At 32.4% G+C, this 15,446-nt stretch overlaps 1 protein-coding gene across 1 annotated transcript in view; it reads right to left on the reverse strand.

The window, feature by feature from the left end:
* Nucleotides 1-3,546: 3,546 nt before the first annotated feature.
* The window catches only part of USP38 (ubiquitin specific peptidase 38), a 32,365-nt gene continuing 20,465 nt past the window's right edge, over nt 3,547-15,446 (reverse strand). Inside the window, exons 7-10 of the mRNA XM_008588453.1 lie at nt 14,047-14,140; nt 11,171-11,277; nt 8,573-9,932; nt 3,547-4,875 (exon numbers count right to left, since the gene is read on the reverse strand). Coding sequence (XP_008586675.1) covers nt 4,714-4,875; nt 8,573-9,932; nt 11,171-11,277; nt 14,047-14,140 — 1,723 coding nt within the window. The 3' untranslated portion in view covers nt 3,547-4,713. The remainder of the gene's footprint in view (nt 4,876-8,572; nt 9,933-11,170; nt 11,278-14,046; nt 14,141-15,446) is intronic.

Below are 15,446 nucleotides of genomic sequence, written 5' to 3' on the forward strand. Positions count from 1 at the left end.
TAAGCCTTTTGTTCACGTTTTTCTATTTGTTACTTTTCTATTTGTTACATTCCCTCCGTTAGAGCATTGGCTTTGGAGGTCTGATTTTTACTAGCTACATAATGTTAAACAAGTTTCTTAATCTGAATATTTTCTTTATCCATAAAGAGGTGAGGGAAGGCATGCGTATGAGCCCAGTTACAGGGATGGTATAAGTTAAAAAGACACATAAATATGGGGGTACTTGAAAAAGTTCGTGGAAAAATGGAATTAAAATATGAATCTTTCCATGAACTTTCTGAAGACCCTTTCTGCTTTGCCAACATGCAGCACACGGTAGACACTTAAAATGTTAGCTGCCTTGGCACATTAGCTCCCCTGGATAAAAGCCCCAGGAAAAAAATTCCTTTGTAGCCTAGAAGTTGTCAATCCAGGATGCATATTAAAATCACATGAGGAACTTCAAGAAATGCTGATGCCCAGTCCCCACATAGTTTAATTGGTCTGGGAGGAGGCCTGGCCATGGTATTATTTTCAGGAAAAAAATTCCTTTGTAGCCTAGAAGTTGTCAATCCAGGATGCATATTAAAATCACATGAGGAACTTCAAGAAATGTTGATGCCCAGTCCCCACATAGTTTAATTGGTCTGGGAGGAGGCCTGGCCATGGTATTATTTTTTAAAAGCTTGCCAAATAATTTTAAAATGAATGCAAGGTTGAAAACTGCTGATCCAGACAGGGAAGGCTAACCTTTTCATCCCTCTAAAGTCAAGGTAGGATGTGTTTGTGTACGTGTGTGTGTAGCACAAAAAGCAAAACATGAAAACATCAGATCTATTAAGAGAAAAACAACTGCAGGCTATAACAGACACTGACGAGAGCTGGCAATACACTTGGCCGACTTCTTAGATTCTATTTTTAATGTTAAATCCACACCAGTTATGTAACATTGGTGCTAAAGGTTTTACATAACAAATCCTTTTGAATTTGTGAAACCCAGATTGTTGATTTTGTAAAAATCTTGATTCTAATTTCTTTAAAAATTATTTCTATAGCAATTTATTTTCAAATGGGAAAGCTGTAGGGTTTTTTTTTTTTTTTTTTTAAAAACAGGCTAGTTTTAAAAAAGCACTGTTTACTTGAAAACCCCCCTTTTTAAAGTCCCTCATTCATTTTGAGATTCACTTACTTCCAAAAAAGAACTGTTAGAAAGTTAACTTATTTTGTTAAAACAAAGAAGGCTAACACTGAAGATATATGACAGTTTGGTAAATGCTTAAGAATATATATATGGAACAACTTTTATTTTAGAATTATTTTTTAACTTTCATTGGGATGACCTTCAATTCAAATTTCCTTACTGTTGTACTTTAATCTCTTAGTTACAGGATTACATTATCCAAGATTTAACTTCACTCCTCCAGATGATGTTACTGAGTTATTAATAACAATCAGTTAACATTTCCTAATACATTTTTATAAAATGTGTATAATTTATCTTTCCCTATTGAAGGAATATTTAGATTTAAAAATCTAAACTCATTAGAAAAAAACAGATGGTAAAAGGATATATAAAGTATAGCATTCTTACAAGAAAAATGAGTATGTATTAGTGTACAGTATTATTTCCTCTGAAACATTCATTTAAAAAGTATTCTCTGTATAGAGTGTATTATGTGAAGTACACAAACATAGGAAAAGATATACTGGGAGTTAAGACTTGGAACAAAGTACACAACATTAAAATGGTGATTTACAGTAACTGGACAGATTATGCCAATTATTTTTTTCTTAAACTGTGCTGGGCACACAATAAGCATCCAACTCTTGTAAGAAGATAGCTTTAAAGACGAAGTATATGAAAAGAAGACAACTACTTTTGTAAATAACATTATCATAAAAAGAACAGAACTAAATGAGAAGAGAACATTATAGATTTGAGCTTAAGACCAGTTCTGAAATATTTTTGTTCTTTCTTATTTTTGTTCTCTATATTAACTCAGATGTGAGTTAACAGGCTGTTTGGACCTGTCACAAGGACCTCACAGGCCTCTACACATCATGAGGGATCTTTATCTCTACATTCAAAAGATTCTTCTGGAATCTTAAGGTTTAGAGACAAATGTCAGGGGTCTCTAGTCCTACGCTGCTCTGCTTCTCTGATTATTCAGCTGGAAGAGAGGCTGTGGGAAGATACTTGAGTGAGGAATGAGCTAGAATCCTTCACTTGAGATATGTAAATGTACATGAGTCAGAGTTGCAGAAACATCTGCTGAGAGTACAGATTACAAGGGCTTGCATGACCATGTCACATATATTTCTTTCTTTGCATCTCTCTCTCGGGGAAAAAAAAAAAAATCTACTTTTCTCAATGTGTCAACAAACATCTTTGAAAGGAACAGACTCAGATTTCCAGTTTTTCACCTTTGTTAGTAGTGAAGTGCAATGTGCTCTTTTTAGCAGCAATAAGCAACTTCATTTAAACTGATTATCTTGGGCTGAACTAAAGAGAAACAGCAATAGCACTCCAGTCAGCCTTCAGAGTTAGACCTCATAACATTTGCAAGAGGCAGAGAAAAGTACAAGGGTTAGGTATGCTGGAGAAGGAAAAGAGCTAATATGAAAATTAAATAAAGCAGCAATTAAGTAATAGAGATCCATTAGGATTACAGCAATTGTAAGTATTACCTTATTAAAAAAGTTCAGTTGGATGGGATTTTGAATGAAGCTTTTGATTATTCTGGTTCCAAATATGTTAAATTCAACAAATAATTAATGTCACTATATTTTTAATCTTAAAAGGAAGGCCTTACCTTGAAGTCTTTGGTATTGAGATAAAGTTATAATTTGAATAGCTACAATATTATTACATAACTAGAGTTTCGTCTTTTTGCTATCATTTTGAAAATTCAATACATATTATCTTGACACATAAAATCCTTGAAAGACATGATATTCATAGATGAAACTGTGTAGGGTCTAATTGTCTTTATGGAAGTTCCTAGAAACATCTTAGCTCAATATCAATCTGCCAAGTATTAAAGGACTTTGCCAATTTCAATAAATACTATGACTGATATAATTCTGATTATAAATCATTATCTAGCCGTGGATAACTGAACACATAGGGTAGCTTAGAAATTCACAAGAGAAAGACCACAGGAAAATATGATAAAAATCCTTCTGGTTCATTCATTTATAGAATGTAGGAATCTCGATTAATTCTGCCAAGAATTTCCAGTTTTTAATCTAATCAGTTTTCCTGATCTTCCTGGTGAGTGGAAACAGGTTAGGAGTGGGAGGTGGTGGAATGAAGATGAGGAATTCTGTTTTTAACCACTGCCATAAAAGCTTTGGAAAAAGATAAACCCCATATCACCAAAGAACATTCTTTCCTTAAAGTGTTTTCAGAATAAATGAGACCAAGCTTCAGAACAATGCACAACCATGGATAAGTTAAAACCTTTAGGAAGAGGGATAATTGGGATAACTGTTGAATACTGTATAATCAAGACCCAGGAGAACTGACAAGTTTCCAGTTTCCTGGCAAAAGAAAATGCAGGATGGTAGGATCTGGCATTTTAATATTTTATCTGAAACTATGAAATAGAAGCAACTGTGCAAACCATATGACCCAAACAAACAGAAACTGCCCTCAAATACACAACTCTAGAAATATGTGATCAATGTTTAATATTCTGAGGATTAAGTAGCAAAATCAAAAAAGATTTTTTACTTAACAAGGTTCATTTCCTCTGAGTTCTTCTAAGAGTTAAAAATGAACTATCACACTTATTGATTTAGAACCATCAGATTTTACTTCTGGAAAATCTAATACCTTTCAAAAAGTTATAATTTTAATGTTAGCACAAAAATTACTTCCTAACATTTCATTTTAAAAAAAACCTTTTCTGCAGCCAAAGATTCCTATTTTTGAATTACAGTACTGCAAGGCACATACAGAACTCACCTCCTTCAAAATACACAGAATATATACTCCCTGAAATAGAAGTTAAAATCCTTGAACAATTAGAAATACTATAAACTTAGCAATTTTTAGGTAAAAATGTTGCTCCTACAGGATCATGCAACTTTCTTAAAGTCAACTCAGCACATATGTGTACATAATCTGTTTTTAAAACATTTGTACTTGAAATGCAGATACAGTGATTCGGAAGACAGCACTAAACAAAAACCTGGAAAGTGCTAAAGCTTGATAAATTTTACATTATTGCCTTCATTAGAGACTGTATCATCTCTAGTATTTTCAATGATTTGAATTTAATAATGGGGTAACTACACAGGAAATAAAGGATTTTATTTTCTTTTTCTAAACAATATTTCTCTCACCTCTAGCATCAATTCTTTTATAAAGGATGCTAAATGAATTATATATTTTATTCAGTAAAACTGAAGATAGACCATTTAAATGCTTCTACCAAATTTAATGCAGCTTAATTAGGGACTAGGTACATATTTTCCTCTGAACATTTTTGGTCAAGCATGTCTAACCACAAACGCAAATGGAATTTTAAGAGGTAGATTTTTTCCCATGATGCATTTTGTTAATAAATGTATTGTCAAGAAAATAAAAACAAGCACTGAGTGTTTTCTTAAATTCTAAGGGTCTAATGGAAAGAAAAATAAAAGATAGATATATCTGTTACAGTCTGACATTTTAACAGTCATGGTATTGGATATTTTGTGACCAGTGCATTTTGAACTCTCTCAGGATCAAAATACGAGTCTGCCAACCGTATTAAATCCTCCTCCACCCCCTCCACCAGTTGGTCCACAGCTTCCTGGTGGGTCATTGTCATCAAATCCATTGGGCCGAAATGAACAGGAGACAGATGCAGCTTGCAGGGCCCGGGCTCGAGCATTCAACTCTTGTTCCTAAAATTAAAAATATTTTTGATGAAATTAAAATGCTAAATACAATGGATGGGTATATCACCTACACAAATATTTTAAAATTGTATTAATCCTTAATAAGCACTCTTCAAATCTCAGTAACTTTAAAAATATTGACCATATCAATCCTTACCAAATCCTAGTGAAGTATATAATCACCTTTGGAGCAAAGAAAGGCAGAGAGCAAAATCCTGGTGTAACTCCACAAAATGATAGATCTAAAAACCATTCTGTTTCAATACCTCTCTTTACGAGAGAGGAAACTGAAGTCCTTAAGTCATAAAATTTCTCTACAGAAAATATAACAGTGCCTGCAACTCTCTAATACATATAGAAATGAATTTCTTTTATAATATACAGAAGATACAATTCAAAGGTTATGACAATGGATTATCTACACTCTATCAACTATTTTGGATGTGGGTGATTATAGCAAAAGGTATAAATAAGGAGAAAAGCCTGATTTTTTTTTTACCCCTTTCCTTTTAGACTATTTTTTAATAAATAGTAAGACAGATCTCAAAAAATACTAATAAGTAAAATGATGCCTATCTCCTAACAGTAACACTTAAAACTTTTCCCTACCAGATTATTAGAACTTTTATCAGGAATCAGTCATCTTCCCTTCACCCCTTTCCTTTTAGACTATTTTTTAATAAATAGTAAGACAAATCTCAAAAAATACTAATAAGTAAAATGATGCCTATCTCCTAACAGTAATACTTAAAACTTTTCCCTACCAGATTATTAGAACTTTTATCAGGAATCAGTCATCTTCCCTTCTGTGACTTTGCTCCATCTGGCAAGGTAATACTATTTTATAACTTCTAGTTAAAATGTTTTAGTTAACTATTCTTCCATCTCCCTCCACCTTCACAAGATGTGCAATTTTTCATTATGAAGGAAAAAACCTGGCTTACCTTGACAGCTATCCCTCACATTTTTGACACCTTATTTCTCAGTAGCATGTGATGACTACTGAGAGACTACTCCAACACACAAAATGATCAAGAATCATGTATTTTTATGGCTGAAAGGGACCTTTGATAAGAAATCCTTATAACAGAATGGTCTAATTAACCAGTCTCTGACAGGGCTTTTAAAACTTAATTTGCAGGGTATTTCTTGAAAACATTTTTTTCATCTATTGTGTCATTTACAACATTTATAATTACTGGCTCCTCTGTACAATGTCTACACACATACACACATACAGAGGCACACATATCAATCTGTAAAATTAAGGATTACAAATGTTTTACAGATAGGAAATAAAAGCCACATACATCAGAAACAGACACAAACATAAGAAACAAAATCTTCATTGATCTAGTTCTACAGCCTATTACACTAACCAAACAAAAAATGAAACTATGACTCTGTATCTAAGAATCAATATTTGGTTTTAGGTATAGATGATATTCCCTAATGAGTTAAAACCAAATGAATATCCAAGGTAGAGTTCAAGAAGTTCTGCTCCCAAAAGATACAGCAAATTATGCCGAGACTTTGTTATAAAGTAATTCCCTCCCAAATGCTATGTTGAAGGACACATAAATTATAAAACTAAGTTAAAAACTCCATTGCTTCTGACCTATATATCTTGACATAGAGCTTCCCAAAAGAGTAATATTCTTTTTCTGCTTTATTTTCTATTTATATAATTATATGGCTGACAGAGAAAAATATATATTTAATAGCCAGTCTTAATACAAGTAAAGAAATACCTTACTGTAAAATTTGGGAATATCTTTCACGCATTAAATGACTTGCTAATCTGAGACTTAAGATGGAATTTAGAACAACTGCACAACACTGAAAAAATGAATTCACAAAATATGTAATGCTTTTCCTTTAGCGTAACATAAAAGCTTTAAAACATTATTTTTTAATACATGATTATTTTAAATTACTCTTTAATGAAAAGAATAGCTCCTTATGTTCAAATATTACATAATCAGGATGCAATATGGTAAATGACAAGATGGTTAAATTGGAAAATCAGTCAGAGCTAGGCTACATAGAAGTAGTTGTTGTGGCTGTAAGAGTTTAGCATCATAGTCACAGAAATTAGTTTCTTGTCTTTCAAAACCCATGTCTCTCCTTTGATAAATAGTTCACTCAATCATTGATATATAAAAAATCTGCATATTTCCAAAAGTCCAGATAGCACTGGGACATTTTTATAATTTCTAATTATAGAAATTTTCTATTTCATCTTAACCCTCTTCCCTTCATTCTATCTCTCCAATCTTCAAGAATCATGAGGATTTATAACTAGTGCTGATATGATATCTAGCAAGAACAACAAGGTTGAATACATTCTATTTCTTACCTTGATCATAAACCATCTGACTGGATGTTAGAGAGTGTTTGGTAGTGATACAGTTCTAACAAATATTCTAAATTTCTATTTTTTTTCTCTAAAGTTTGTTTTTGTGCCATTTTTATAATTTCTAATTATAGAAATTTTCTATTTCATCTTAACCCTCTTCCCTTCATTCTATCTCTCCAATCTTCAAGAATCATGAAGATTTATAACTAGTGCTGATATGATATCTAGCAAGAACAACAAGGCTGAATACATTCTATTTCTTACCTTGATCATAAACCATCTGACTGGATGTTAGAGAGTGTTTGGTATTGATACAGTTCTAACAAATATTCTAAATTTCTATTTTTTTTCTCTAAAGTTTGTTTTTGTGCCACTTCAGAACACTGCTGTACTCCTTTAAAAATGTATCATGTATCATTATTTGAGTATTTTATAATGAAGTACATTTGAAAGCTTTTGAGAAAATTTCCCTGTAAAAATCAGTACTATAGTAGCCCATTTCTGCTCTTATTTAATTTGTATGTCTTGCGAATTTTGTAACTTTCAAATGCAAAATTTTTAGAAACTTACTCATTTAAACTCATAAAATCACTTGGACTACCCAATTAACATACCTACAATTTTCTTTCCTACAATTTCGCCTATAATTTACTGTTGATTCCTTTATTTTGATAGCAAGTCGACAGGTTTTTAAAAGCAAAAACAAACTTTTCGCAAAACGTTTATTAACATTAAAGTAATAAAATCACTGATTACTTGAAAAAAACTTATAAGTAAATTCATCTCATATCAAACTTTTTCCATGGCTTTTGTTTACTAAATGCTCTATTATTTCCTTCGTTTTATTGCCCAGTTCCTTAAGGAATACAAACATCCTTTCTTTACATATTCTACCTTTTAGTGTTCTTTATCTTATCTACCTAAATGTCAATAAATATCCCTTAAAATACTTACACAAAGGTCTTGCAGAAAAAAAAACAATACATTTAGCAGTTGTTTCCCCTGGTGAGTAGGTCTAAGGGGTAGAGGAAAGATACTTCCATTTTATTAAATTTTCTATATTTCTGTATGGCATGATTTTATGGCAACATCTTTTGTAATTAAAAACAAATAAGGTCTTCTAATTCACTGCATCTAATTGCCACTTTGCATAGTTAATTTACAACATTAGAAAGTAAGATAGTTTAATTATATAGGTTGAGCGCATTTCCTATAAATCCTGACTCAAGTTTCAGAATTCTGTGACAATGTATAATTTGGATTTCAAAATTAGGGCACTCATTTAACCACCTGTCAACTGTTTAATACTTTCCACAAATAATGAAGCTTACATTTCCAACTTACCTGCAAATATAGTTTATTGTCTTTTGTTATTGCATCCATAAGTTCTTTCTGTAGAGGTGGGTCTCCATTTACCCAGAGTCCACTGGTTGGATTATTACCACTTAAACCATTAGTGCTGTTCTGTTTTTTATACAAAAGTACATAAGCTGTGTCCTTTGGAAACCTACTTGTAATTTTCTGGACTGACTGAAAAGAAGTAAATGTCACTCTGCTGTCATTAAATAAAAACCATTCTTTTGACATTTCCTTATTTTCCACATCCTTTTCAATAATTACACTGGGACTATTTCTCCCTAGTAAGTGACTTGGGGAGGATGTTAATGCCAGAGTTTCAGACTGGTGGCACATTTGATATGAAGACTCTGTACCTGTGATGTTTCTGGCATAAGAATAGTAATGCCCACTTTCAGAAGATATACCAGAGTGAACAACAATAGAACTTAATAGGTAGGGCACCAATTTTGGGCAGCAACCTTCTTCAGTCCCAGAAGGCTTTAATTTTTTAGCTAGGTTCTCATTAATATCAGTGAAGTCAACATCTACAGACCAACTTTCTGACAACGAAGAGAAAGAAGTAGTTCTTTTAACTGGCAACTCCAAAACCAGTGGCAGTGACACATTGTCTAAAATTTTTCTTCTCACATGATACTTCTGATCATATGAAAATCTCAGGAGAGTAAGAATAAGGTATTCAGGTTCCTCCGTGATTTGCATAGTTTTCTCAGCATTCTGTAGAGAGGCACAGTTTTCACAATAATATTGGTTGTCACCAGTAAGAATCTCTGGAGCCAAAAAATAATTTAGTAAGTCAGTTACTGAAGGTGTGGTTTCACCTCCTGGTTTCTGAGGTACATCTTTATTGGTAAGAATCTTGTTAGACTCATTAGGGACAGAAGTGTTTTCCATATAATGAAACTCATCAGGAGGACTGCCTATTCTTTCATTCACAACTGAGTCACAGACAAAGGCAGCTGTTACTGGATTATAAAGTACTGTTTCTTCTGAAGAACGAGGTACACTGGCTTGCATTAGACCACCATCTCGTGTACTGGGTGATGATGCTGGATCTTGGAAAGACAAGTTTTCCAAAGAAGATGAAGGACAAAAGGCAAGTGAAAGATCTGTAAAGGCTTCCACTTTTTGTGAGGTGCTCCTGCAGTTCAAACAACATATGTGAGTTCGTAGTTTTCCTCCAAACATTTTTTCTATCAAAGTCTTCTCACCATCACTTGTGCAAGAGGTCTCTGTTAGTACATCTGCCTTACTGGCTACTTCCTGTAAAGAAGTTTCATTGCATCCCAGACTTTCAGAAGACTTGTGTGAGGACTGAACTTTCACAATCTTTTCTTCTTCATGGAGCCTGAAGGAGAGTATATCATTATTTAGCTACTTTGCTTAGGTTTAAATGTAATTTCCATCGAAAAATACTAGTGACTTACATAAATAGCCAAATTATTTTCATCAAATAGAATGCTTAATTTAAAAAATCAAGTTTCTCCTTTTTTAATCTACAAGATTACCGAAATAGTTTGAGAAAGTAAGAGAGGCTAGGGGGCTATTACTACTCTGTATTCTCATTTCACTTTCTTTGTACTGCTATTTTATAGGACTTACTGCATTACAGTTAATTATATACGTTCCTTAGCTGTCTTATATGTCTGTCTGCCTGGCGTCTCATAGAATGGCACAAAGAAACCACTGAATATATCCCTAGTTGAATGGAAGGAAGGTTGCATACGCTGAGCTCAATTTACTTTACTAGTCATTCATGCAACAGAAGCAAGCAAAGACAGAGATACAAGAAGATAATAGGTTTTATTAATTAAGTAGTAATGAGATGTAAAATATACCAAATCCATAAAATTATGAACTGGTCTAAAGGAGAGGCTTTTAAACTTTTTGGTTCTAGTGCTTCTTTATACTCAAAAATAACTAAGGAATTCAAGAGCTTCATTTATGTGGATTATATCTACTGATATTTACTGTTTTCAAAAACTGAGAATAAAATATAAATACATTTAAAAACAATAATAAACCCATTATGTGTTAATATAAATAACATTTTAAAAGTGAAAAATAGTTATATCTTCTAAAATCAAAAAAAACAAACAAAAAAAACCTAGTGAGAAGATGGCAGTGTTTTACATTTTGCAAATATTTTAAGTATCTGGCTTAATAGAAGACAGCTGCATCCTCATATATGCTCTATATTCTTTCTATTGTTTTATGTTTCTTGGATAAAATATACGAAGAAAATGTGACCTCATACCAGACATGTAGTTGTAAAAGAGAAAAACCTTACTCCTGTGAGACTCCTGTGAAATGTGTTTTAAGAACCCTTAGTGGCCCTTGTATTACACTTTGAGAACAGCTGGTCTAAAGTAAGGAAATTTAAAAACAACAACAACAAACAAAAACAAAAACCCCAAATTAGAAACAAAAGAAAACTTAAACATCCAATAAAGGCTGCAAAGGTATTTTAGGTATTTTAAAGATTAACACTTGAAATATGTTTTTAAAGGTAAAAACAATATTAAGTAGAAATAAACTGTTATAAAAAGACACAATTCAAATCATAATTTTAAAAATACTTTTTACCTGTCTAGCAGAAACCTGAGGTATTCAGAACAGTCTTGCTGTGATCTGGGAGTAAACCATGGAGGTCTGGAAGCCTCAAAGAATATCCGAGGTGCATATGCTTCCCTCTTTTGATAGCAATAGAGAAAATATAAGAAAGTGAAAATACAAGTAACTGAAATCTTAATATATAATGTTTAATAAAGATTACTTAAAATTACATTGTACTCAAACTTTATTAAAAAGTGCCAGACATGGGGGCAACTTAGAGGTAAATAAAATTAATTAAAAATACATTCAGGTAACTTTTAGTTAAAACTTCTCATTCTGTAGAGGAGAATTGAGATTTAAAGAAACTGTGACTTGCCCAAGGTCATACAGCTAAATGAGTGGTAGAGGGGAATGACAATAGAACCTAGATCCCTCTAACTCCTTGATGTAATGATCCCCCTCTGACAGTCATGTGTTCGAGTCCACAATTTTTTGAAAAACCATGTTTTTTGAAAATCTGAAAATATGTTAATGAATATATATTTTGACTAAAGTAATACAGGGAATACTCTACAGAGTCATGCACACCTATTTTAGATAAAATTTCCTTGAGTGGGTACACATGTCATAATGTGTAGAATGTGAGCACACTGATTAGGGAGCTTGATTATTGCTTAAGTAGAGAGGCAGGTTAGTCTAGTGGTTGATCAGGCACTCTGGAGTAATTGAGGTTCAAATCCTAGACTTTGCCACAACAAAAAGAACTGAAAAAGCATCTGAAAAGATGTGATTATATCTTAAAAATGTGGAATTCTCCCAACAATTTGAATATTTGTGGCATATAACAATTTAGTCCTCAGTTAAGAATAATTTGTCCCAAATTAGGGGTGTTCATAGCATTTTGAAGAAAGTTTGGCATACTAGTTGAACCTGGGCTTCAGAGCAATTTGGTTCATAACCTCATCCTGCTACTTGTTTGCATGAGTCTGAGCAAGTAACTTAAGCCCAGTTTCTTCATCTGTAAAATGGGGATATATCTTATTACATGATAGATTGGCTTTGAGGATTAAGAGATAATAGAATTAATTTAGCACAGGGGCTAGAAAAATTTAAATTCTCAATACATGTTAGCTTTGTTAATTATAAGAAAAAAAATTATATAGGGGAAATCTACCTATCTAAAATAATATTGTTGGTCTGTATTACTGAAACCAGAGAGGGTTTCAACTGTGACTTTAATTAGGCTTTCTTGTTAATTTCTTTCTTCTTTTCTTGGGAGCAGGGAACCTCCTAAGGTTTTTTTCCTAATAACTCTGATTTTGTAAGTTAATATAGCATATATATCTGCATAAATACATATATACATATATATTATATATTATATATAATCAATTTACCAGGAAACAGAGACGAGGGATAACGGAGACAGTTTTCCCTTTGTCCTGCTATGTTAAATTTAATTTGTGAACAAATTTCCTCCAGTTAAAGAACAATAAGATTCTCTCTTCAAGTATTGAAGCCATCACTATCATTTCATACGTCAATACTGTCTCAATTCTTTCCATTTAATTATATATTATATAATCAATTTACCAGGAAACAGAGACGAGGGATAACGGAGACAGTTTTCTCTTTGTCCTGCTATGTTAAATTTAATTTGTGAACAAATTTCCTCCAGTTAAAGAACAATAAGATTCTCTCTCCAAGTATTGAAGCCATCACTATCATTTCATACGTCAATACTGTCTCAATTCTTTCCATTTAAGAAGTTATACTCAAGATATTTCTCAGCTTGTAGATAGGAAACAAGGCATTCCCATCAACTCAATCCCATCAATTCTAAATCTGTCTTCTTTTCTGGCTCTAACAACTACTCCTTTAAACCTCTGTGAAATAAAGGCAATCAGAGTAAAATCAGAAAATAATAATATATATTATATAAATGACATATATTCTTCATATTTGTGTGCTCAAAACCTAAACTATAAATTCCTTGAAAATGAGAAATCATTTTTGAATGCTTATCATAGACTGCATATAGTGTCTCTCAAAAAATGTCTGTTCAATGAATGTTTACTATATGTGACCCTTTTGCCACTAGCATGTATTCATTCCTTGGGTTAATTTGTGGACATAAAAGATCATCACAAAAATTTAAGCTTTAAAACTTAAAATTTCAGATATTCTGTTATAAGGAACAGAAACAGACTAATATTTACCAAGAGTCAAAAATAAATAAATAAATAAATAAATAAAGCTTAACAGATAAACAGAACCACATAGATCTTTAGTCATAATGAAAGGGTATATATAAGAAAAGGAAGAAAAAAAAAGTCTAGGCACCACAAAATTATTTTAGTTGCTCATTATAGTGTAAATCTATTAAGTTAGTATATATAAACTATTAAAGATGCATTCAAAAAGATTTCTTCATGAAGGAGCTTCTTTATTGGAAAGGAAATCAGATTCTATTTATAATAATTTTAGATCACTGAGTCAGCATAACATTCATCTATCAATATGGGAAGCAGGGGGAAGAAATAAAATCTTTGGGCATATCCTGATATCTAGATATTTCAGGCAGCATCTCTTCAGCACTTCTTTTTTTTGACTGGTAAAGGGATCGTAACCCTCAGCGTGGTGTGGTCCGCACTACGCTCAGCCAGTAGAGTGCACCAGCCTTCTCTATATAGGATCTGAACCCGCGGCCTCGGCGCTACCAGCACCTCACTCTCCCGAGTGAGCCACGGGGTCGGCCCCTCTTCAGCACTCCTAAGTGGATTTGTTGTACTGGGTGAGATATGTGATATAATATTTCATCAGTTAAAAAAGTTCTGTGTAATGTGAAGTTTAAAGAATATTATCAATGCAGTTAACACATACATACAACACACATGTATACTCACCTGTGTATGAGCCAAAAAGGCAAAGAGATGCTGTAATTTTTTCATTAATGAATTGCACCCATTTAGATTTAAAGATAATACTTGTCTCCTGAAACTGAAAGAGAATAAAACATAATGATTTATGCATATATGTTATACACAGGTGCATTTTTTTAAAGCATTTTTTAAAAGCTAAAAGGAAGTTAGTTCAAAAACTTATTATCCTCCAAGTAAAACTTTACTTACCTGATGGCCATTTACCTAACAAAGTTAACTACCTATAATGCAGTGAAGAAGGAAAGGGAGAATGACAATAAATGAACACTTATTATATGGCCTGGTAATGGCCTATGTACTATCACATATTATTTCTATTTTGGGGGTTAGCAAATAGAAATAGCTTAAGCTTTTGATTTATACCTTAACAACTTTTAAATTATTTCAAATCTGCATAAAATAAAAAATATACTGTCATCAAAACACACTATAAAGTTAGAATGATTTAAAGAGTGTGGTACTAGTACAGCATGATAAAAGGATAACTATTTAAAAAATAGTACAGGAATGACTCGGTAGTCATTTGGAAAAAAATGGAGTTAGATAAGATTTTACATCAACACAAAAGCCACATAATGTAACGTAAAACACAAAACTACTGAACTATTAAAAAGATAAAAGGTAGAAATTTAGAGGGTGAAGGCTTTCTAAAATCCAGACAATAAAAATGAAAAATGGCAGATTTGACTATATAAAATAAAAAATTGTAAATAAAACACTACACAAATTTAAATTACATAATTGGAAGAAAGCATGTAACAAAGAATTGTCACTCAGAGTATATACATAAATCAACATGAAAAAGAGCAATAGAAAGACACACAAAGAAAAGAAAGTTATTCAGAAGGGAAACACAAATGAACAAAAAAAAAACAGAGAGGGAAAAACTCTATAATGGCCAGCAATATGCAAATTAAAAAAAGACACTTTTCTTCCTCAGAATGAAAAAAATTTAAAAGACTGATTCTAACAAGTGCTGCTGGAGGTATGGGTTCACAATCATATATTAGGTATGTGAGTTCAAAATATTACAGCCTTTCTGGAAAGCAATTTGGCATAATCTATTCAAAGAAAATCTTCTGTATGTTCATATGGGCAGAGAGATGTTAATTATGAGCAAAACAACCTTATATTTATCAACAGGAATATGGTTAAATAAATTATGGCACACTCATTTATTCAGAGATATATACATCTGTATTGCCCTAACATGGGAATATTTCCAATACAAATTAAATAATAAGAGCAAATGGCTGGAAAAGAATACATAAGCAGGATTCTCTGCAAATTTTTTTTTTTTGTCTTTTTCCGTGTCCGGCAACGGATCGCAACCCTCAGTGTTGCCCCTGTACCGGACCGGGGAC

Source organism: Galeopterus variegatus, unplaced genomic scaffold, assembly GCF_000696425.1.
Source record: "Galeopterus variegatus unplaced genomic scaffold, G_variegatus-3.0.2 Scaffold4841, whole genome shotgun sequence".
Classification (NCBI taxonomy): Eukaryota; Metazoa; Chordata; class Mammalia; order Dermoptera; family Cynocephalidae; genus Galeopterus; species Galeopterus variegatus.